The following is a 25,375-nucleotide window of genomic DNA, read 5'->3' as shown; positions in this document are numbered from 1 at the left end:
ACTGATTTATCTGAAATTCTGTAAAAATTGTAAGGGCAAGTGTCTGCATTTTATTTCTTCCTCAAACTAGTGATCTATGCAAGCTGACCCAGAAAGTCCTGCTAATGCAAGATCAAACAGGAGTTGGGTGCTTGTTCTCCTTCACCACAGACTTCAGAGATACAAAACTTCTGGACTAGTTCTAGCTTTTGGTTTATCTGCACAAAGAAATGTGAGGTCAAAGCACATTACCGCCATCCCAAATCAGTTGAGGAATGATGCAACATCAGATGATTTTGTATTCCTTCTCTCTTTTCTCCTAAATAGCTTCTCTGATGTTTTTCCAACAGGGCAGGCAGGTGCCGTGATACTCCAAATGTCATTGAACCATAACCAGTCTTTATGCTGTAATAAGATTCTGGATATTATAATTCTCCACTTCTGCTGATGGTGTAGGCACTAACACTATTGAAAATTTACTGTAATTACTACCATCACTCGTAAGCTGTTTTTTAATAAAGTCTGTGGCATCCAATTCTATTAACGTAATTACAAGTATCAAAACAAATGTAATCAAAGGCTGTTCCAAATATGTGTTTTAGACCCATGCATCACTCATTGCTGTACCAGCATATGTGCTAAAGAATATTTCTGTCAGAAAACAGAGGCAGGAAAAGATGGGTATTTCATTAAATTCTTCATACCACAAAGGGGACCAAGAGAGACAGAACTAAAGGGCTACAAGTTTGAGTAAGAATTTCCCCTCAGACATAAATAGAGGGCTATAAGTTTGAGTAAGAATTTCCCCTCAGACATAAATAGAGGGCTATAAGTTTGAGTAAGAATTTCCCCTCAGACATAAATAGCAAGAAGCAATGAGGCACTTAATGTGTGTGTTTGTATGTGTGCAAGTACATGCATGCGTATCTTATGAGTAAGTAGGATGTTCAGAAATTTGGGGCCAGAGGCTTGACAAATCATGTACAGAATACAGAGGCAAGAAAAACTGGAGGGAAAAAGCGTTATGTTAACTGCAGCACTCACCTGCATGTGAATGCCATGTCTGAGGAGATTTCTCTCAGATGTCACCGAGCTGTAATATCATCTGCATTGTGGGTTATCTGTCACACAACACTGACCAAACTTGTGACAAAATGTAGTTATAGGAAGAGGCACATCCCGTACCACCAAGATCTGGGTCAAGCTTGCTAGGTAAAGCAAGCACTCCTACACATTCTGGGGCATCTGTACCATCAGCATAAACTCAGTCCATGGTGCGGACATCAAAATTGTACCTTGCTTTTATCCCACATGGTAAAGGGACAGCCAAGCTGCCATAGAAAGGGAGAGAGAGAGAGAGCTTTCCATCAATTCTGGACCCTCTGAGACTTCCGCATTCAGACAGACAGGCAGGTACTAGCCAATCAATCAGACATCATGGTAGGAGACAAGGGCCAGAAGGCAATGATGGTGATTGATGCAGCAGTGCCAAGTGACAGCAACAGGAAGAAGGAGAAGCTGAAGAAGTACCAGGGCCTGAAGGAGGAAGTACAGAGGATATGGAAAGGAAGACCAAAATGGTCCCAGTCGTGGTAGATGTACTTGTAACTCCTAAGCTGGGAGAGGGGCTCCAACAAATCCCAAGAGCAACATCAGATCTCTCTGTCCAGAAGAGTACAATGCTAGGAACAGCTAAGATAGAACTCTCAAACTCCCAGGTCTCAGGTAGCAGACTCAGGACTGAGGAAGGTAAGTACCACCCATAGGGCTGAGAAGGGAATTTTTAAGAAACTGTAACAAAAGTCAGACCCCCCCACAGAAAATTTACAACATGAATTATATTAAATATTTGATTTGGTTACCATTCTTTTATAAACACTTACTTATTTGATTCATAATATTTGAATGTTCCTAAGTACAGTAACATTTTCTCTGGGGAAAAAAAAACCTGAATAAAACATACTGCGGTTGACTAATAAGGTCTGACTTTTGGTAGCCCATTATTTGAGATTTTAATACAACCAAGGAATCGGGGGAGGAAGGTCAAGATTCTTCTGGAAAGAGATATGAAACTGTCATTGGAAGAACATTTATATAAAATTAAGCGAAATATTTTTTACTGCCTTAAAACCAAGTGAAATGGTTTTGTCTGATACAGAGCATCATGTCATCGAAACCTGCTAAGCTGAGCTGCATCTGTTCAGCACGTCCCTCTCCCAACACACAGAATCCATGTAAAAGGCCTATTATTAGAGAATAAAACTTCTCAAATGAGTACTGCCAGACTGCCTCTGCCCCACATTCACACACAGAACAGGAGAGCAGGAGATGGTAGAACTAAGCAGAAGAAGCCACCACCATTTCTGTATCAGGCTGCTCAAGTGGCAAAGGACTGAGGCTTTCCATAGGCACTGCCAGGAGGTATGATACACCCCACTGTTGACATCTGAGAGAATCAACCCATCAACCCTGAGATGAAGAGAAAACCTTCCCCTTGCGCTGTCTCTCTCCCGGCCCCCCTTCTTCAGGCATCCACGCAGGGTCATAGCTCATCCCGGGCTGTCCTGTCAAGTGAGGACTGGAGCACGTCTGAATTCCTGGCTTCATTCCTCAACTCCTGCTGCTCCTTCATTTTCTGGGACTTGGCCCGGTCCCAATCGGTTTTGACATTCTCATTGTTCCACACCACGGAAGTCTCTGTGTCGCTGACGTAACCATCATCCCCTGTATAGTGTGTTGGATAAACCAGCAGGGGCTCCACTGAGAAGGCCAGCAAATTCCGGTTGACAAAATGCTCCATGTATTCAGTACTGTTGAATAGGAAATGAAAGCCGGGTCAGAAAAGTGCTTTCTGTGGATTTGGGGTTGCTACAAAACACAGGAATTAAGAAACAAGTATAGAAAACTACAAAATAAACAAGATACTTGGGGTGGCAGTGGGGTTTGGCTGGAGGGACAAAAGGGGCTGACAGGAGTCACAGCCCTTATTCATTTCAAATTACAAGGGCAGTATTACCTCTATCTCCTAGTTTTTGTGGTAGAATTATCACATATGAATCACCTTTCTATCTAACTATATATCAAACCAGGAAGATATTTCATAAATTGAAGAGGATGAACATCGATGTGTACCATGCAGGTTCAATTTGTCTCTCCCTATCCACAGATTCAGATAGCGCTTACTTCTTTAGGAGTTTCTCACCAATATTTAAAGTACTCTACTTGGTGCCTGGAAAGTTTGGTTTGACGTTGCTCTGAAATTACTTAGTAATTAGGAACCTAGGCTCTAGAAAAATCAGGATTTTTCCAAAAGACAAACATTAGGAGAGAGAGAAAAACTTTATATTTTAAGAGCCATCCAATAAAATGCTGTGAGCCCATATGGTGTGCTATTTAAGGTACCAGGATAGAAACTGGGTGACCATGGGTTGTAGTCCTATCTTAGAACCAGCGGGTAATGTTGGGCTCTCAGCCCTGGGAAGGAGGCTATGGCACTTCTGAAATCTTGCCAAGAGAACTATAGGGATTTGATCAGGCAGTAGCCAGGAGTCAAGACACAAAATAAATGAATCAATAATTATTATATTCCACTTGTGTCCATTCTCAAACAGCATATTAATCAAGCCCCATCCTTGCCCCCCATCTAACCAATTCAACTTTTGGGACTATAAATTCCTTATGATAATGAGGAGAATCTGCATCTTCTAACAGGAATGGAGAGCACATCTATTTAGGAGCTTTCTCTGATGTTTCTCAGAGTAGGAAGTGATAGTGTCAAAGTGGACCAAACCAAATCATCTGGTCTGTTTCTAAAGAGAGCCAAAACTGCTAATGACAATGGCTTCTATGTTGCTAAATCTCAGTATAATCCTAGGGAATTCCAGGGGGCTACACAAATAGGGCAAGGAATACTGATTGCATTGCCCATCCTGTCTTACTAGATCGGGTGTCAGCAACCCATGGCTTTTGGGGCCCTCTGTTGTGGCTCCCTGTTGAGTGATGCCATCACTGGCTGGCCACGCCTGTCACCCTCCTCTCCCAGTCACTCCTCACCTGGCCTGAGAAAGTAAAACACAAAAAACAGAAATGAGAGGGAGGGGGAGAGAGGGAGGGAGGGAGGGAGAGAGAGAGAGAGAGAGAGAGAGAGAGACCCATTTCCCACAGAAAACACCGGGAGCCACAAAACCTGGGTAGGCATGGTGGGGAGTGTCATGTGACTGGGTGGGAGTGATGTTGAGTTGACCACACCCACCCAGGTTTTGAGGCTCCCGGTGTTTTCTTTTCTGTGGGAAACGGGTCCAAAGTGTTTAAGGTTGCAGGCCCCTGTGCTAGATGAAAATCATAGGAGGATATCTTTTAGTTCAATTGTAAGTACAAAACTTATGCAAGCGTCCATTAAGTTCCCGTTTTGTTTTTGACAAAAAGGCAAGCCTTACACAGGGTGTTTGTTAAACATGACTGGAAGAAACTCATCCACTGGCAACATTTTGGAGAGGGGCTCAGCATCCAGCAGTTTCTTGGCCCCTTGGAGAGAGATGACGTAACACAGGGTCCAGTAGGAGTAGTCAGCTTCCACCAGATTGCGGATGTGGGGCACAGCTTTCTCTGGATGCTCTACCTGCATGCGCTTCCGTCCAATGTAGCTAGAGGGAGATAGAGAGCAAAAAACTCAGGAAGAGTAGGCATACATGAAGTTGTTGCCTTTAAAATAATAGATGTTACCAACAACTGAAAAGTTCCTTTTAAAAACTGTCTTGTTGATAAGCACAACAATGGCTTTAGGATTTCCCAATAACGCATCAGGGAAAAGGAGCAATCTGTTTAGAACCAAAGGTGCTCTTTCAAGAAAAAGCTTGAAAAAGCACCTTTGGGACAACCATAACTTGGATGACCCAGAACCTCCATAGACATTTAGTCTATTTAGAACTTAATTGCCAGCCTCTCCTTTCCCTTAAAGTAGTTATTAGGTTTGAAATTAATATGGTTTCATTCATATTTTCATTAATATTGTTGCATTTACTTACGCTTTATTGTTAATTTTTCACAATAGTTTTTAAATTGTTTTTATTGCTATTTGACTGTTGTAATGACAGTGTAATCATCACGTATGGTGCTACTCTGTAAGTAAAATGCCGAGAAAACTGGTTGTCAATAACCTAATTTTGTTACAATTCCAAATCATGTTTTGGGCTGCAGTCTACAAAGAGGCTCTGAAATTCAATTTACACAACCCCATATTAGGGTTCTTGCTGTTCCCATGTGTGACTGAAACTGCCCTCAATGATTTTATGCTTTACTTCCAAATTTCAGCTGAAGCCTTTTTAGGAAAAATGCATTACTTTGTCCCCAGTACTGTAGATTTTACAATTTAAAGTGCCTATTTTTAATCATGCTCAAGTTCAGCCACCTGCATCCATAGTTCACCGGTTCACTCATTCATCCCGCCAATGATATAACAGATGGGTTTGTATATTTGCACAAGCAAGGAGAAAAAGAAATAATGTTCTGTGGGGAGGCAGGGAGCCCTACGGTCAATATTTCCTAGCCAGCAGCAACCTCAGCATGCTCTGCACTCACATTAAATCCCAGTCCAGGCCCTCTTCCTCTAAGTCAAACATGAGGTTCATCATGCGCCGTTTGAAGAAGATCTCAAAGCGTAGGTCATCCTCAAACACCACCGACTTCTCCAGGCCTCTCTCAACAATCTGTCAAAGCAACCGAATGATGCTTAGCTCCTTTTTCTGAGAATTCAACGTATTTAACAGAAACATTATCACCTTGGCTTTCCCAGCAGGTTTAAACCATTTAACTGTTTTGTTTTGTTCTTGTTCTTATTTCCCAATTCAGTTCAATAAATGGGCTCGGCCCACCTCGTTCTGACACAAAGGGTCTTCTGCAGACCCTGTCTGTCAAGAAATTTCAGTTCAGGAGAAGAGCTTTTTTGACTGTCGAAAGGGCCTTAAAACCAGGCTCTGCCATTGGCTTGAAGCCCTGATGGGGGGGGCAGCACTCAATGCTGAAAGTGATTGGTGTGGTGTAGTAACAGAGAAGATGCCATCGTCGCACTATTTGTGCTCTTGGTTTTAAAATATTTATTTAACTACTAAAGTAATCGTAATTATTGTATTGTAAGCTACCCAGAAACATTTTGGGTAGTGAGAAGAGCAGCATATTAATTAAATCAATCAATCAATCAATCTATCAGGGTTCCGTAATCAAGTACCCTCCAGGTAGGCAAAATTGCATTTCTCATAATCCCTACTGCTGCTAGCTAGTTACAAGGCAGCATACCAACTAATGTTATTTTATTGATTGGTTGATTGATTTATTATGCTGCCCATCTCCCCTACAAGGGGCCTCTAGGTAGCTTATTTATTATAAATAGATAAGCTGAAAAATCACACACTGGTTGAGCTGTATAGTATGGAAATTGGGGGACAGTCAGAATAGGGAAGATTAGGGTACCCTCGCTCACTACATTCATGCATCTTGCAGTTAAAAACATGGGGACTTCTATTTGTCACTGATGGAATAACTTGAGCTGGCCAATAGATGGCAGCCCAAACCAAGAGATGCGTTAAGATTCAGATCCAGTGAATTAGTTCCTGAGTCTTCATGTATTCTTCTTGCTATTTTGGCAGACGGCGAGAAATCCCAACCACACTTTGGCTTTTCTGCCAAAAAGAGCCAACGCCCCAGCAGTGAGAGGACACCATCTGCAAAGGTTCTTTTCAGCACTTACAAGCCTGAGCCTGAAACAACAGCCCCTTCTTCTGTTAGCTTCCCTGCCTCTCTGCTCACTGAATAGTCAACTTATGTAGAAGACAACTAGAACATACGAGATCAAAGATATTCGGTAGCTCAAATTAAATTCATCCATTTTAGGCTTGTCTATGAGTATAATAAATATTTCATCTGATTAAATCCATTCACTGAAATCCTGATCCTCTCTGCACAACACAAAGGGCTGAATTGTGCAAATTGTTTTTGCATCATTTATTCTGTATAATTTCTTTTGCTTTGCCAGGCAATGGAACGAAGCCTGGCTCTGATTCCTCAACGTCTGGTGGAATCCTGCACAAGACACTCATTCTAAAGTTTCTTTTTAAGTACTCAGCAAGCATTGCTATATAGTGGCAGGCTTAAGCATCAAGTCACAGACAGTTTTTTAAATAAACAAGGGAGATTTGGGGGGAATTGGATATAGAGCTATCCCTAGGCCTCATAGCTCTCACTGCATGTGTGTGTGTGTGTGTGTGTGTGTGTGTGTGTGTGTCTGTTTGCAAATACACAACATACCAAATCCATCTTTTTTTTAAAAAAAAAAAGGATAATGGTTTCTGGCTTTTACTTTGCAACATAAACATTGTTTACCTCTTTCCAAATGTTATAGTGGCTGAGGAAGCAACCCAATTCTCCCTTTGTGAGTGGACGTCCGTGGTATGGGTCCTTGTAACCTGGCAACATCTTGATGCCCATGGCATCTACTTGGCTCTTATTCATTGCCCTGAACCAAAGAGAATTTTTAAAGAGAAAATGGGTAATTGACAGGAGAGGCACAACCTGAGAACTGGATGCAAACCCAACATAGTTTAAATTTCCACCTCAGACACCTGCTGGCGAAACAAAAGTAATGCTTTGCAGGAAAGCAATTTTATCTAGATCAGCCTGGGAATTTTGGAAGGTGTCAAACTGGAGAAGTCCACATATCTCCAATTTCAGAAGGAGCAGAAGCTTCCAACTAGCATAGAATTCTTCACCCAAGTAGCTGAATCTCAGTGCAAAATTCAAGATAACACAAAAACTTGTGCACTCTTACCCCACCTGAAGATCATTTGCCAACTACCATCTGCTCATGGGCTGGAGCAACAAGCTTCTGAGTCTCATAATTCAGACAAAGAGAAGACATTGCTGTTCATCAAATTGGATCTGCCCCAAACTTTTTGCTCTTGATGAACTGTGGCTCTCCAAAAGGAATCTTTGGCCCAGAGGCCATCACTGACTTAGTGCTTCTAGCAACCCCAGGAAAGCATCTTCCCACGGTTAAAATGCTGAACAGAGTAGCTCAGCAACTTCCACGGGGCCACCAGTTGCTCACCTACACCACAGAAAGGAAGGGGAGGGTCTTCCTATCCGCTGATTGAGGCAAAAGCCAGGAAATCAGCATAGGGTTTTCAATGTAAGAAAGCTGGGAATCTCTCTCCTTGATTTGAGCTACTAGCTCTAATTGGTGCATGCTTAAAGGTTGCCTACTCCCATACAGTGATCTAAGAAACTTCAACCGCTCTGTGACTGAACTTCGGCTCCCTGTTCTATTCTGGGGACAAAGTGGGGAAAGGCCGCTTTGTGTTCTCCAGGGAGGCTTCATGCACTCACTTCCCATCCACAGCATCAACAATTTTACAGTCAATCTCCTGCTCGTAGAGGGTTTTCAACATCCGTTCCCGACGATCTGTCCGACGTTTGAGGTTAATCATGAAGACCTGGGGGGGAAACAAAAATGACAACATGGTAAACAGAACTAAGATCAAAGAACACCCGGGCAAAACTAACCATTCAGAAATAATTAGAGCAGGGGTCTCAAACTCAATTTACCTGGGGGCCACTGGAGGCAGAGTCTGGGTGAGGCTGGGCCGTATAAGGGATTCCACAAAAACCGTTGTTAAAAAAATATCCTCAAATGTTATACTTTCATATCACGGTGGGGGCCACAGGATATTGTCCTGCAGGCCGCAATTGGCCCGCGGGCCACGAGAATGAGACCTCTGAATGAGAGGGAATCAGCAGGAATAGGCTTCCTACAACTTTCAGCAGCTCTGGCTGGCACTGGTAAGGGATGCTACGAGGCCATAATCACTGAAGAGTCACAGCTTTTCTCCTTCCCAATCCAGAAATCTTCCCAATGCAGTAGCTTATTTGCAAGTGTTGCTTTTATGCAGAGATCCTCCCCGTTCTAGTTCTATTGTTGTTGTTGTTTACTTAGTACAGGTAGCCCGAGTTTAGCAATCCCAATTAGAACCAGCAACACTCGTTAAATAAAGCAGTTGCTAAGTGAAACCGTAGCTATGCTTATGATCTTACTTAGCTTTCCTTTGTTTTGCTTTTGTTGTACTCTATGACTATTATTGTACCCTATGACAATTATTGTACTCTATGACTATCACTGAGTGTTGTACCTGATGATTCTTGACTCTTGACGAATGTATCTTTTCTTTTATGTACACTGAGAGCATTTGCACCAAGACAAATTCCTTTATTGGCCACACTTGGCCAATAAAGAATTCTATCTATATATTCTTTAGAGATCTTGGTTGTAAGGGCAAGGATAGATCATATTGTTCATCATTACTGTGAGCAGTTAAACAAGATGATCACTAAACCAGGAGTAACTGTACTGCATCCTAAGGATGGCAGACTTATATTGGAGGCATTTTACACAAATATTTATCAACCTGAGATCTAATTATATAAATTCCAAAATATCTGAATTGGCCAATTCTAGCAAAGAAACATGAATCAAATCCCCACTCTGCTCTGGCAACAAAGCTCAAAAACATAAAATAGCGCACACGACATAATTTTAATATTTGGGCATGGTTTGGGGAGCTAGGGTTAAGCAAATTAAGTTCTACTGATTTATCTATCCTAATTATTTATTTATAATTTCTATAAATGTAGCTGAATTCTTTATTTCTTACCTCATCAAATCCCATTTTATCTGGGATTTTGGGAACCAGAGACAAGTAACGAGAAAGTTCCACGGGACGATTCTTAACTGTAGAGAAAGTCAATATAGTGAGATGTATGGTCTCTTCCAAGGAGACATTTGTTTTTAAGGAAAAGCAGCTCCTCCCAGATGCTTGGTCCCAATTTTAGGCATAAAGTAAGAAGACCAATTAAATCCTTCTCTATGAATAGTAATGAAGCCAAACAGCCCATGAGGCAAATTCAGATGAGATTATAAAAAATGGATTTCCTATTTTAAAAAAAAGATTTTTTTAACTTCTTGAAGCTTAGAGACTCTACTCTGCTCAAGTTTACACCAAGACTGTAAACAGAACTTCAATGCCTACAATACAATAAATTAAATTATGTACAAATAAGCAGTGAAATTTTATAGAATGTAAAATACAAGAAACATAAAAATAATTATATTGATACATTTTTAAAAATCCTGTAATTGTGTAATATTTTTAATTAGGACTAATCAAAATGACACAAAAGAGAGTATGTACAAGTGGGTTTTAAACCAAATGTATTCTTATTTTAACTCAACTTTATGCCAGTATTTCATTTTCTCCCACATTCTGTCCAAATTTCTCAGTCAAAATATCGCCTTAATTTCCAGTGAGTCAAAATTTCTCAGTCAAAATATCGCCTTAATTCCTAACTGAGTAGAAATTTGAACGTAGGCCTCTTCAATTTAGGAAGGCTTTTAATGTGGACTAGAAGCTTTGATGGACTATGACAAAGCTTACTTTTTCATATGAAGATATACATCACCAAAAAGGCTTCAATCTCCTTTCATAAAGAGGGAAACCTCAAACCGGATAGAGAATTTGTCCTCAAAGGTCATTCATTATCCAATATTTTTTCACAAAATGCTTTCCTCACACTGGAGGTCTCCCATTTCCAAACATGCTCCTTTAGCACAGACTTTCATAATGTACATCACACAATTTTCTCTTCCTCATCTTCCTTGATTCAAACTGTTAGCACCCGCTATGGTTTTTTTCCCCTATATCTCCCTGTTCAGTCCCTCCCTACCATGTGAAGTTATAGTTTTATTGACACCTGCATGAATAAAAATCTATCCAATAATAAAATTGAACACCATCCCTTTGTGGAGATGTATGGACAAAACTATCAAGATGCCTTAAGAAAACCAATTCTTTTCAAATAAAAGGATTTGAATATATGCTATTCATTCACTGCATGCTAAGTTATTCCATCTAGAATTAATACAGGCAGTCCCCCACTCATATCTGGTCACCTAGTGAACATTAGAAGTTACAACAGACCTTCCCAGGATTATTTATGACCTGGATTCAAAATTCCATTGGCTACCCTTCCTGGGATCCCATGATCACATTTTGGACACCTGGTAACTGGCCTGCATTGATGGCCCTTTTGCCTTATCCTGCAGTCACATGACTGGTATTTACCAGTTTTTGCCAGAAACTGGCATTTATTTCTGGTTTCTGGAAAACACACCTATTATGGACAATGGATTTGTTTAATGACCCCAGCATTTACTTTCCGCCCATTACATTCACTTAATGATCGCCACCAAAAAAAAAAAGGTCGTAAAATTGGTTCGGTCTCATGATGGTCCATTTAATGTCCAGAATGACTTCCCCTCTAATTTCAGACTCAATCATGGTTATAAAATCAAGGACTATCTATATTGCAGTTTATTTATAAGCACAATAATAAAAGAAACCCCTACAGATTTACATACAGAGACACTGGAACATTAAAAGTAACCTCCACTGATTGTACAATGAAGTCTATTCAACTACAGAAATGCTCGAAATAAACAAATAGGGGACTGTCCATTTATATCTTTGTTTTCCTTGTCTTTGAAAAAAATCCCAACGTCCCAGAGCTTAATTTTTTTCTCCCTGATGACCTTCCAGGTTTCATGTGCAGAAAGGCTTTGAAAGCTTCTGTGCAGCCTCACTAAGCATATCTTAGAAAACATCCTTTGAAGAGACTCCCTATCTACTGAGCATCTCACTCCATAGGGTAACCATTTGTGAATTCAATATAAACAGACAAAGGCGGGGGGGGGGGGGATATTTGGCATGCTGAAGCACCCTTTCAGTTCACAAAACAAACAAGTTATAAATGAAAGGTGGTTGTCCTTTGAGCTAGCTCTTCTTCCACAGTGACTTGTATTTTCTCAAGTGGTGGCAAATTCCTCTTTAAGGGCAGTTGAATTTTATAAAAGGATCGTTGTGGAGCCAAGGACATACAAAGAATGACTGTGAGACATCCCCACAAGGAGAATTCAACCAACTCCTTCAGACAGACAAGATGGTGGGTTGCCTCAGAGGCCTCCCTGGCAATAGAGGACATTCCTAAGATAGATCCAAGACTGTCCAATGGCTGCCATGTTCCCTGGCCTGTAGATCTGCCAACTGGAGGTGGAGGAGGGACGGAATTGGCCCTTTACAGAAAAAGTTTGCCAAGCCCTTATCTAACCCATTGCATCATTCCACTGATAAGCAGGAGTAGAATTGTACAAAACAGGAAAAATGAAAATCTTATCAGCCATATAAGCACAAATGAACAACTCAGCTTTAATAACAACAAACCCGAACTATACCGATGCCAGATTCTTATTCCCTGATCTCAGCCCCGTGGCATTTTCTAGAACAGAGGTGGGGAACTATGGCCCCTTTATGACTTGTGGTCCATACTGGCTCGAGAATTCTGGGAGTTGAAGTCCACAAGTCATAAAAGAGTCATTGTTCCCTAGCCCTAGTTCTAGAAGAACCCAGTGGTGATATCACAGTAGGGTGGCTGGCTATCTTGCTCTTCTCCAGATGAAAGCTTCCTAACTAACTTTGTGTTGTGGAAAGGTGATGCGTCATCAAGCAACTGATTTCCTGAACTGCAATTTTCCCCTTTAGCTAAATTACTATTATACAGCACACTCACCCATGACCTCCAGCTGCACATGCATGAAGCTCTCAATTTCGTCACGCAGGGTGCCGTGAGATCGTAGAGGCACTGGGAGAAAGCCATATTCTTCTTTGTTGCACACGTACATCTGAACTTCTGAACAAATTGGGAAGGGTGGAAGAGTGAATGCACAAAAACAGATGACATGAGGCAATACAAAATCCCTATGTCCTTTCCCTTGGCAGGACTGATCAACATCAGGCTTCACCTCTATTTAATAAACTCAGGCAAATGATTTAAAATTATTCCACCACACACACATAAACACAAAAACCCTCACTCGGATTTAGGTGGCTAGCCATTTAAACCCAAACACAGAAGCTACCATATTTTCCCGAAAATAAGACCGGGTTTTATATTAATTTTTGCTCCAAAAGATGCATTAGGGCTTATTTTCAGGTTAGGTCTTATTTTTGGGGAAATACAATAGTTGATTAGAGAATTGAAACTCTGAAAGCTGGTGTCATGGCCCTGGTGGAGACTGATTGAGGAAGAGCCAACAAGGAGTGGAAGTGTGGCTCCAGAGGTGGTGGAGGAGGCTGGGGAAGGGCAGAGGCTGGCTGAGCAGTTAGAGGAGGACCCAAGCCCATCCCCTATCCATCCTAAGGCACGCAGGGAGGAGAGGATCAGGGTAAAACGTGGTCTACTTGGGAGAAGAGGGCCATGATCCTCTTCATGGTTTGCAGGTGTGAGGTCTGCATAAGAGTTTGGATCTGCTGTGCTAACAGACACTGGAGACAATTAGTGTTTTATTTCTAAAGAAGGTTTATCTTGGTTGGTGTTCTTCCAACGGACTGTCTCTGGTTATCTCCCTGAAGCTGGCAATTATCTATCCTGGTCTGTCGAGGAACTTTATTCAATGTGGTTTGTTTTTGGTTTTTGCTTCGGCTCTTTGAATGTGAACTGTGTTTTTTGCCTTTGAAATGTTATTCTGACTCCTCCACTGTGAACAATTAAACAGTGAAGCCAAGTTGACGGCATTAAAGTACTTTTAGTTACGTTTTGGATTTTGTTATATTTCTGAGATACTCTGGGTCATCACAGCTGGACATAAGGCCCCACTTTGCAGGAGGTCATCATGCAAGAGCACTAAGGGAAGAAAACCAACTTGAAAACCTGTTTGTTTGGGGACCTTTAGCATGGTGGAGAGAGAACCCCACTGGCACCAAGGTGTGAAGATTATATAGTCTTTAAGATTTTTTTTAAAATTGCATTTGCAGATTCCCAATCAGCTTGGATTGATAGATATTTTTTAGAGGCTGTCCTCAGCTGAACTGAGTCAGGCAGCAGATTTAAGTTTAACCATGCTGTTATTTACTAACCATTCTTTACTATTACTATCCAGCTAAAGGCAAAAGGGTAACTGAGAAAAACAAAAGTGTGTTTGGTGACTGCACTTCTTTTCTCTTAGAGCAGGGGTGTCAAACTCAAGGCCTGGGAGACAGAGACGGCCTACGGGGTGCTTAGATCTGGCCCGCTGGGCCATCCTGGAAATAGCAAAGGACTGGCCCGCAGTGCCTCTGCAATGAAAATGGAGGTCATGAGGGCCGTTTGTGCCCGCCCCAGCGCCATTTTCACTGGCGGAGGGTTGAAGGAGGCTGTCCCAGCCAAAAACGGAGCTCAGGAGCCTGTTTTTATTGGCAGAGCGATCAGGCCATCACAGGCTTCCCCCCAACACAAGTGACATCATGCTGGTCATGCCTACCCTGGCCACGCCTCCCACCAAGGTCAAACACAATCCTGATGCAGCCCTCAATGAAATTGAATTTGACACCCTTGTCTTAGAAGGAGATCTGCAAGGTTTTAGATTCCAAAGCAAGACAAATTAAAGCCATCGCTTGCCAGAATCCTACTGTTTACAAGTGGGAGAGAATAACCCAAAACTGCTGAACCATCTCTCCTATGACAGCCTTCCCCAAGCTGGAGGAGGTTGAGAGTTCTAAAAACACCCCCAAGAGAATCGGGGAAGACTGACCAGTTGGAAATGGAACAGGATTGAGGCTGAGAAGCCAATTCAGCTTGGGATAGGCTGACAATCACACGCAAAAAGCTCTGTAAGGCAGCCCTCCCAAATCATTGTTTGTTGTCCTAACAATGTCTCTGGCTTAGTTCCTGAAAAAGGGGAGACGCTTGTTCAGTAGATTGACCAACAGGGACAATGATGTCCTCTTGACCAAGGAAAGGCAGCATTTTGCTCACCTGCCTCTCTGCAGGCAAAGGCAAAGACAATGATATCATCAAAAGCCCAGGTGTAATCTGGGTGGGGAGGGTAGAAAACGAGGTTTTGCGAGGCCTCTTTCTGTAGGTTGATGAGGAAGGTAGAGTGCACCATGGGTACAGCAAAGCAACCACGGCGATCCCGCTTCCGGATGGGGATGTAAGCAGGGGTGCGCTTATAATAGCCCTAAGAGAAGAAGGAGAATTCCAGGTGAGCTTTGCTGCAAAGAGACACATATGGGGATCCTAGCCTAGGACAACTTAACAACTCTTGTAACAGTGGCAACTGGAAATGAAATGCAAAGCCTCGTCATAAATGTAAATAAATAATATTTTAACACTATAATCTTAAGAATACGTAATCTAGCACATCTGCCAGCAGAGGCAGAATCAACAGGCCAAGTGAGGCTAGGGCAGAGGTCCCCAAACTTGGCAACTTTAAGACTTGTGGACTTCAACTCCCAGAACCCCTGAGCTAGGGGATGACAATCCTCAAAGACCATCTGGTTAGCTATCATTTCTAAGCATCTCACCACCCAGGACTGTATCAGGAAAAGGAGAATCTGCTGTGATTCCTGATTTCATTCTGGAATGGCCTACTGACCTTGAGGCATCACTGAGGTTTATGTGAGCAAGGATGGTGGGGTTTATCTGGTACCAATTATCTGCAATTGACTTTGCAATGAGGCACCACAATCAATCCTGCAAGGAGCCGTAGTATGAGAAATTACCCTTGTTTAGTGGTTTTACATGCTTGTAGCTGACATGGACGGTTCAGAACAGGTTAGGGCTGTTAGGGCCTGTTGCCAATTCTGCTTCCTAACATGCTCCCTGTTAGATGGGCTGTTATTCTCTTGAGTAGCAGTGGAGTTCTTAGGACAAGTGTTGTCAACTAAAAAGATACTCCTTTGGTCTATTTAACTGCCCAAAAAAGGGAGTGGGGGAAAACGAGGCATTCTTGAAATGCCTAGATATCAACTCAGCAGCCCAAAGTTGTCAGAGCATAAGAAGGTTATTGGAGAGCATGATGGATGACTCTTGGAGATTGATGTGTTCTATCGGAGAAGTCACATCCAGGGGGTGGGGGAAAGACCAGGGTCAAGGGGGAAATGTATGATATGATTTAATACCAGCTGATCCAGCCACGCACCAACATGGCAATTTCTAATAAATCAATTTACTTTTTCTAAGATGCGGCTAGAGACTTTTGCTTTGAATGAGGGGGATTTGTTGGAGCCCTGATAAAGAGCCTTCAAACATGGCAAGTTTAAAACTTGTGTACTTCAATTCACAGAATTCCTGAGCTAACATGACTGGAGGAAGAATTCTGGGAGTTGAAGTCCACAATCTTAAAGTTATCAAGTTTGAAGACCCCTGCCTTAAGACTTACTGGAACTGGTGGAGTCGGACATTCGTGGATGATAGATCTATCAAGGAGAATTAATCTTGAAAATTCACTGTTATCTCCAGACTGGGGGCAGCATGCATTCATACACCATGTGTGGGGGAACTGCAGCAAAATAATGCTGTGACTCCATGTCTGGCTTGGAATAGCTCAGAGGTATTTGACTAGCCACTAGGAGAAACAAAATACTGGATTAAGAGGACCCAGCAAAACTTCTCTTGTGTTTCTATCCAAGGGTCATCCTGAGGAATCCCTGGTGGTCATGGAAGCCACAGGTGAGTCCAAATGGGTAACTGGAGGCAAACTCTAATCAGAGGACATTGGCTTGACCTTGTATTTCATTGGAAAAAAGGAGAACTCAATCTGGCTGAGGTGGGAGCAGGACTCCTCCTGCCATGACCAGGGCCTGATTAGGTCTACACTGCCATCATTGGCTGTGGCCTCAGCTGCCAGGGAAAAAGGCCTAGAATTCGGCCACAGCTTCTGAATCTGCATACCTGTGAAGTCATCCCACACCAGAAGTTTGAATAGGCTGCTCGTGAGTCCAGCATTGGTGCCACAATAGTCTTGTTCTCGGCTATCAAAAGGCCCAGAGTGTCGGGGTTTGTTAATAGATTGTCTGCATCCACAAACTGCATAATGGAGCATTAAAAAAGAAAGCAAAGTGAATTCTACATCAGCCATTCCTACTGACGATTAAAAGTTTCTTTAATGACTGGTCAGTATGCAATCTTAACGGATCAAATACAGATCGAGTGATTAAGATATTGGTCTAAGAGCAGAGAGATCCAGGTGAACTCCATCCTCAGCCACCATGTGTTAAAACACATGCCGAACTGGTCTTGAACCATAATAAAGATACTACTGCTATTACTACTACCGTTAAATTCCTGTGGACTAGTCTCAGACCAAGCTACCTGATGCATAGGCATTAACCGGTATGGAAAGAAAAGGGTTACAAATGCACAGAAGAATCTCTCTCTTCAAATGTGGAGTAACAGAAATACATGTTTATGTTGCAGTTCAATTGTAGGGGGATACCCTGCACAGCCTGTTCATAAATCTCAGACAATGAAAAATCATTCAAGGATGATGCGATGTAACCAGAGCCCTGGGCCTGCTTCCAGAAGCTCAGTGGCAATGTGCACAATGGGAGTTCTGTCCAAATAAACCTGCCAGTGTGAATTCTACACAAAAAGAACCTCAAAGAAACCTGCCAGCAGATCCAGATACAATTACTGTAGGTACTACTGCTGTTCATGCATTGGCAGAGAGAACATACTCTGTATTTAGCCTCAGTGAGAAAGATCCATGTATACAAGTTATCCACTGCCAACAATTCTGGGCTGGAGACCAAGTCTTCATTCCAGAACGGAAGTATCAGTCATGACCAGCCAAGAAGCAGGCCCCATCAAGGCCAGCTGTTCTACTGGCTCCCCCCTATACTCTGAAATTTCAGGGCAGCTGCTCTTGTTGGGAAAGACAACACAGAAAAGGAATGGAAGGTGGGAGGAGTGGGGCGGGGAGAACACACAATGGACGAGCTGAGGAACTTCAACTGCATTCACAGACCATGAAGTGTCAGACCCAGCCAGCTTCAGAAGATAATATTCAAACCAAAGGAAAAACAATCAGCCTTCAGCCCTGAGTGATATTAAATTCTGTATATTGTGAAAGTTAATACCGCGCAGTACATGCACTTGTCATATTCTACATCTGATAAGTTTTCTTTTGGATGGATTTGACGGTATTTCGGAAAGCATCAAATGGGCAAAAGGAATGAAGTTGTAAAAAGCACTATGAACACATGAAAAACAGATAACAGTTTTTTAATTTCATTCCTGTCTTCCACCCTCAAGCATTTTCTAACTCCTTCACTCACTTTCTTTTTCTGCATGGCAAAAAAAAACAAAAACAAAGAACATCCTGGTGATACCTGAGCAACTCACCTGGATGAATTTGGCTTTCCAGCCAGTTAAAGAAAACAGGTAAAATATAATACAAAATAGAAGACTGGTTTCAAAAATATCCACTGCGTTCCAAGCAAATATATGTAGTCCTCTCCAGAGCCAAGATCTAAAATTGGTTAGGAAAACTAGTGTCCTTCGACTATTTTGGATGATAATTCTTATAGTCCCCTACCCTATTTGCAACTACTAAGAGCTAAGAGCTAAGTCCAAAATAACTACTAAGAGCTAAGTCCAAAATAACTGCAGGCTACTAGTTCCTTCCCAACAACTTAACCAGAAATACACGATGCAATCGACTGAGTACCCAACTCCTAACAAATCTCTTTCTCAGTTGCCATATCTTCGGTTCTTTAACTAGGGTCACATAAAAGGGGCTCCTATTTAAACTGGAAGCAAAGAAGTATGTGAATGCGTATGTGCAACACATACACATACAGTCGTGTTGCAGAGAATTGCAAATTGGCAAGCATCATCATGGGAAGCCAACCTAGGAGGGACTTGACAAAAATCTTTGCCTCTGACAAAGTCCACGTGCAAAAAGCAACAAAATGCACTCTTGCGCCAGAAATATTATTTGAACCTTACACAAAATGAAACAGCTACATCCCCCCTCTCCCCCCAGATCAGACTCACGGGCTGGGTTTACACGCTGAGCCCAAATTAGGATTCTTTGTGGCTCAGTGAGTTATGCAAGCCCAATCTTATTGACTTGATGCATATTTATTTAGAGCTTAATATTTGACAAACAGTGGGCAGAATCTAAGCAGATAACGTAATGGAGCGAACTGGTAAAGTTTATGCGTTATTTTAAAAGTGGGCAGGTCCCAGTGCCAGATAGGGACAGTCTGGAGCCTCTCAGCAATCACCTAGCTGAGCAGAGGCTCAAATACAGGATTATAAAAACCCCAGGACTACAACACAACTTGTGCTAATGATCCCAGAAAGACAATAATCCAGTCCGAGCAATGCACTCAGTCCTCCCACTAAGCTTCCTTTCTGAACTTCCCTTACCATGATGTAGTCAGCCCAAATGTCTCGGGCAGACTGCAAAGCTGCTTGCCGGAGCTTCATGACATAGTCATAGCGTGAATTGGACCAGTCCTTGGGGCCTTCTTCATCTGAGTAGAACCTGCAAGGAACAATGAAGTTTGGGGTTTTATAAAAAAATAATTATCTACCCCAGGACACATGTGCAAGGTAGGATTCATAACCAGTAATAGGTTCTGATGTGTTTCTAGGCAGAGTTGACTCATATGTTAAACTGGGGCTATTTCTCATTCAATATTGTTCCTAGTTTTTGTGTGAAAAATCACAGAAATTAACCTCTGTTCAGAATTATTCCAATTCACAAAGTGCACAGAAGAAGCCAGAAGAAGAAAAAAAATCCCAAAACCAATATTTGAAAAGGAGTTATTGGGCTTCAAAATCCCTCTACTGGAATATCCCCAAGTTTGATTTCAGTCTTAAACAATTTGCAGTACCAAATGAACAATAGCTTATTCCAGTGTTCCAGGACATGTACACTCCTGGTTTGCTGAATTCAACACTGCCTTTTCTCTAACGCTATATAATTACTGATTCATTTGGGGTTTTTTCTCCTCCTTCCTTTTCCAAGCTTCTATTTTTCCTTTGTTCCTCCTGGGTCTTTTACTTACAGAAATTCTTCAGTAAACCTTTTCTACCTCATATAGTTTAATGGCCATGATGTTCTGAATGATACAATTGTGATCTAATAAATTTGGAAGGCATTGGATTCAGGGAGGGTTGGTGGAAACTTTTATCTCTTTTTTTAAAAAGGTGAATACAAAGACCACCACAACAAAACAAGCACAAAAAACTGTATCAGAGAAACAAAACCAGTAACAATAAAGCTAAATTCATCAGAGGAAACTACAGCTAGTTCTTGACTAACTATCACAGTTGGGATCAAATTTCTGCTCCTAAGTCATTAGGGTCATAAGCCAAGGCATTCACGTGACTTAGACCCAGTTGTTTTGTGGTGGTTGCTAAGTGAATCACTGCAGTCACAAGTAAATCCATGGTCATTAAGTGAATGTGATCATGTGACCCCAATTGGTATGGAGGTTTTCTGCCAGAAACTGGCAAAAAAAAAGGGCCCAAAACTGGCAAGACACATTGCAAACTACGATCTCATAAACCACAGGTCATTGCAACAATTGTAAAGTTGAGCCAACTGCCAAGCATCCTAATGAAGTCATGTGATTGCAGGGGGTGTATGTGGGGGGGACGGGGACATTTTACACCCCATAGCTCATAAAGCCAGTAAAGCATTCTTCTGGATCAGAGGTCCCCGAACCTGGCAACTTTAAGACTTGTGGGCTTCAACTCCCAGCTTTGCTGGCTGAGGAATTCTGAGAGTTGAAACCCACAAGTCTTAAAGTTGCCAAGTTTGGAGACCTCTGTTCTGGATCATTGTAATTTCCAACAGTCATTAAGTGACTGGTTGTAAGTCAAGGACTACCTGTAACTCCAAAGGGCCACCTAAATAAAAGATTGAAGAGCCAGTCACAGATTAAGTAGAACAGAGGCCTCAAGAAACCACATGGGAGATTATTCTATCTATTTAAAAGTCCCTTCTTACTACCCAAATCTCATTTGGCAGATGAAAGGGCATTGAGGAAGCGGAATTCCTGCAAGTGAAGCAGTTGATGAATATGGATGCACATGGAAGATGTACATTTAATTTTATAAAACTTTTGTGTATTTTTTTAAGTTATGCTTTTAGCTCTTATGGCCGCCTATTCACTTTAAAAAAAAAACTAGTAACAACATCTGCTGAAATCTGAGAAATTAAAAGAATAATTTAAGGACAATTTGCAATGGCAAATTTGCGTTAAAATACATTAAGCAAAAGAAAACAAATTCCAGGCATGTGTACAAAAAGGAATGGCCGGGATACATACAAGTCACTTAATGTATCTTTACAATGGCTTTTTGTGGTGAATTACTGGCATTTGAATTTATGTATGCACTTCAGTGCAAAGAGCCTTTCTCAAATAGTCCCATGAGATTTGCCCACTCTCTTCAGTTCATTCATAGCCACAGCATAATGGTTTTTGGAAGGGAAGGGCTACCAGCAATCTCTGGTTTATAATCTTGTTTTCCTTGTCCACAGGTTCCCTCAGTACTATGACTATTAATAAATAATAATAATAAAGCTACTAATCCCAGTCGGACTGATTTAAGCAGTGTTGCCATTTCTCTTTTTGCAGGTTATCCGATTCCAACGAGGCTATCGAAACTCTAAACGCACTGGCAGTTATTTCAGTTTCTCCTTCAGAATTAGTTCCATTTTGAACTCCGCCTTCCATTTCCTTTCTGCCTTCCTTGCCTGCTTAAGAGGTCATCTCCTGTGCCCTCCACCCCCAAGCTCACCTGGGATGATCCATGGGCCGCCACTCCACTGAGTGATACATGCTCTGAACGTTCGTGAGCCATTCCCGAAGCACTGCAGTTGTGTTGTCTACGTTGTGATCCGTTGCCACCCTAAGGAAAGAGGTTTTGGAAGAGGAAATGCCATCCTGCACCGAACAGTTTTGCAACTTATATCAACTGTCAAGGAGAAGCCTTTATTTATTCTCTCTCTCCCCACTCCCCCAATTTCCATGAGGGTCAGAGTTAATATCTGGTTTCTGTTATGCATCGGATGTAGTTTGGAGGGCATGCCGAACTTCAGCTTTGAAAAAGAGAATGTGCTTTGGGGAATATGGGCGGGAGCGCCTGTAGCATCCATTGGCAACGCTTCTCTGAGATCATGTAGCATCTGCAAAGGTCAGCCATGCAGTCCCAGGAAAAGATGTACAGAATCCTCGACTTACAACCACAGTGAAGCCCAAAATTTATGCTGCTAAGTGAAACATTTGTCAAGTGAGATTTTGCCCTGCTTTATGACTTTTCTTGCTACGGTTAAGTGAATCGCCGCAATTAAGTTAGAAAGACCGTTGTTGAGTGAATCTGCCTTCCCCACTGACTTTGCTTGTTAGAAAGTCGCAAAAGGTGATCACAAGACCCCCTGTTCTGACCCAAACCCTTTTCCAAGAAAACAAACAATAATCAAAGAGAACAGAAACCTTTTAATGAGTTATACGAATCCCGGTTAAAAGGCTGCTGCAAACGAATTAACTTTGATAAGCACAAATCTTGGCAAAACTGTGAGACACTGCCAAGAATCACAGATAAGAAATATTTCACAACACAAAAGTCTTCAAATTACCAACTTCAGCTTCTGTAATGTCCATGAGGCTGAGTTTCAAAACGTCTTTGCTTCCTGCAAAGAACGTTCGCTTCACAGCTGGCTTTTATCTTCCTGAAGGAGGGGCCATTACCTTGCAGCCTTACTCCCTAGTCCTTTCCTGCGAGCAGCCCTGCGCGCATGCGCACTTGGCACAGGCTCCTTGGGAACCTCATCGCTGCTGCCAGCCCCCACAATCTCTGAAGGACTCCCTAAGGGTCCTGGCCCCTCATCTGAGTAGTCACTCTCCTCAGCCATCTGCACCTGCTGCCGGCTAACCACAACACCCTCTGGACACTGCAACCATCATAAATATGAGCAACGCATCCCAATTTTGATCACATGATCAAAGGGATGCTGCAACGGTCATTAAGTCTGAAAAATGGTCAGAAGAAACTTTTCTCAGTGATGATGTTAACTTTGAATGGTCACTAAATGAACTGTTGTAAATCGAGGCTACCTGTACAGGAAATACAGACAGCCATGGTCTGACCAGAAAGATAGGAGATACGATAAGGGCAGGAATGAGGTTCATGCTACTCTTTAAAGCTACTCCTGGAGACTAGATGAGTCTCTTTAGGGAACTAGGCCTTTCTTGCAGGCTTATTTTTAAGCCTTTCAAATCAGCCACCACCCCATGGCTGAACAAACTTTGAAGAAAATGCATTTCTATCTATCTTTACTGTCACACCTTAGACACGCGGGGTCCTTGGTGCTCTCTGAGCTTCCTTCTTTTCTGGCAGACGTTTTATCACCCAAACTACGTAAACATCATCAGTGGTAGGTCATCTACCCTGAGCTACAAACATTCTCCTTTATTAGTACCAGACAAGGAATAATGGATGGAAACTGATCAAGGAGAGATTCAACCTAGAAATAAGGGGACATTTTTCTGACAGTGAGAGCAATCAACCAATTTCAGAAGTTATGGGAGATTCATCACGGGAAGCTTTCAAGAACAGACTGGACTGCCATCTGTCAGAAATGATATAGGGTCTCCTGCTTGGAGGGGGGGGGGTTGGACTAGATCAGCGGCCGCCAACCGGCGGGCTGCAGCCCACTGGTGGGCCCTGAGAAAATTTTGATAGGCCGCAGAGAAATCTCACCCGCAGAGCAACCCCCCAAAGCAATTAATCCAGGCTGTGCAGAAACACAAGGCTGTGCAGCCCACATGGCCCACGGGAACCCTCCCCGCCCACTCACTCCTTACCCATCAAACTTGCCCACTAAATTGCTATTTTCTCTTTTCCCGATCATTATCTGTTCTGCTGTGCTTGGAGATTTAGATTAGCTAGGAAGCAGGAAATGGTTGGATTTCTTGCTTTCTAGCTAGTCTTTAGATCTTGGGCTCTGCTTTTAAGCACAGCCCAACCTCCTTTAGGACTGAAGGTTCTATTATTCAGTGCAGAGGCAAGCAAATTTGAGAGACTGAGCTAGCCGATGGCAGATAGATAGATCACTGAATGATTTTGTGAGCAACTCAATCTGCCTGCTTTGCCTGATTTGGGGTAAAAGTTGCTCTTTTTTTATAAAAAAAAAATCAATATTTACATACATGGTGTGTTGTGAGTTACTTTGCAAGCAAATTTTATGTGACAGACTGAGCTAGCCAATGGCAGATAGATAGATCTCTGAATGAATCTGTGATTCTATGAGCAACTCAATCTGCTTGCTTTGCCTGATTTGGGGTAAAAGTTGTTTTTAATAAAAAAAAATTCAATATTTACATAAATATTTATAATATTTACATACAAGCCATGCTCAAGCCACACCCACAAATTGGGCCAAGCCCACAGAACCGGTTAGTGGTCCCTGGGATTTAAAATTATGAGTTTGGTGGTCCTTGAGGTCCAAAAGGTTGGAGAACCCTGGACTAGATGATCTACAAGGTCCCTTCCAACTCTGTTATTCTGTTATACCTTGGACATGCCTTCCTGATAGAGGCCGGCTTCAAAAAGGCAACTCTACTGATGTTAAAAAAGGATCTACTAATGTTAAACTAGTGCTAGGATCTTGCCAGCCAGCAAATCTTTCTGGCCCCCAAGTGGATCGCCGCGATCCAAGGGAAGAGAGAGAGCTGAAAAGGCTACACGTGAAAGGTAACGTCATCGGCAACCTCGGGAAAATTCCAGGCTCGGGTGGAAGCCGCCATCCCCACCCACCCGCTTCCTTCTTCCCCCACCAAAGTGCAGCCTTCTGGCGCCGAGGCATTGGGCGAGCGAGAAGCGCAGGGTCTGCCCGCCAGCCACTCACCAGAGCGCGATGCGGTCCTTGGGATAGCGGAGCCTCTCCAGGCAGCCCAGCGTCGCCGGCAGCGAGTGAGCCGCGTTGCGGGCGAGCAGGGCCAGCAGGACCCGCGGAGGCCGTATCGGGGATTCGGGCACCCAGCGCTCCTCCGGGAAGTAAGCGCCAGACCTGCGGGCGCTCCATGTCGCCAGCGCCAGGAGACAGAAGCAGAGCCACCTGGGCTTCATAGCCTCCGCAGCCGCCGCTTCCTCGCCTACCCTCTCGACAGGAAACACGGCCTTAAAGGGGCAGAGGAGAAACTCCTCCCAATCCTGCCCTCCGACAGAAACGTGGAAGGAAAGGCTTTGCAGAGGGCGGTGGGCTGTTCCTTTGAGGAGGAGTTTTGTTCGCCCCGAAGCCGTTCTCTAGCTTTCTCCTCTCTTTTTTGGCTCCTTTCCTCAAAGTCAACCGGGCAAACTTTTTTTTGAGGCTTTTTTGGCTGCAAAAGCCACGCTGGCGGGAAGGAAAGAAGTCTCGAGACTAATTTTCCCGTGATGGACCTGCCTTGTATGAGTTTTAAAAGAGGTCCCCTTTAAAACCACTCAAGTTAGTGGCTTTCAGCATGTCTTGGTTTTG

At 42.7% G+C, this 25,375-nt stretch overlaps 1 protein-coding gene across 1 annotated transcript; it reads right to left on the bottom strand.

Annotated features, from left to right (window-relative positions):
- Positions 1-473: 473 nt before the first annotated feature.
- Positions 474-25,015, bottom strand: COLGALT1 (collagen beta(1-O)galactosyltransferase 1). Its single transcript, XM_026713692.2, has 12 exons — positions 24,767-25,015; positions 21,658-21,768; positions 19,273-19,390; positions 16,789-16,923; positions 14,869-15,073; positions 12,646-12,765; positions 9,678-9,754; positions 8,356-8,462; positions 7,354-7,486; positions 5,557-5,684; positions 4,416-4,622; positions 474-2,789 (listed from the first exon to the last, which is right to left on the bottom strand). The coding sequence occupies exons 1-12, from the start codon at positions 24,985-24,987 to the stop codon at positions 2,522-2,524; spliced, it is 1,830 nt and encodes a 609-aa protein (XP_026569477.1). The 5' UTR covers positions 24,988-25,015; the 3' UTR covers positions 474-2,521.
- Positions 25,016-25,375: the final 360 nt, after the last annotated feature.

The sequence above is a fragment of the Pseudonaja textilis genome, chromosome 2, assembly GCF_049901715.1.
Source record: "Pseudonaja textilis isolate UNSWEBS1 chromosome 2, rPseTex1.2, whole genome shotgun sequence".
Classification (NCBI taxonomy): Eukaryota; Metazoa; Chordata; class Lepidosauria; order Squamata; family Elapidae; genus Pseudonaja; species Pseudonaja textilis.
This window is presented reverse-complemented; position numbering and strand designations above follow the sequence as displayed.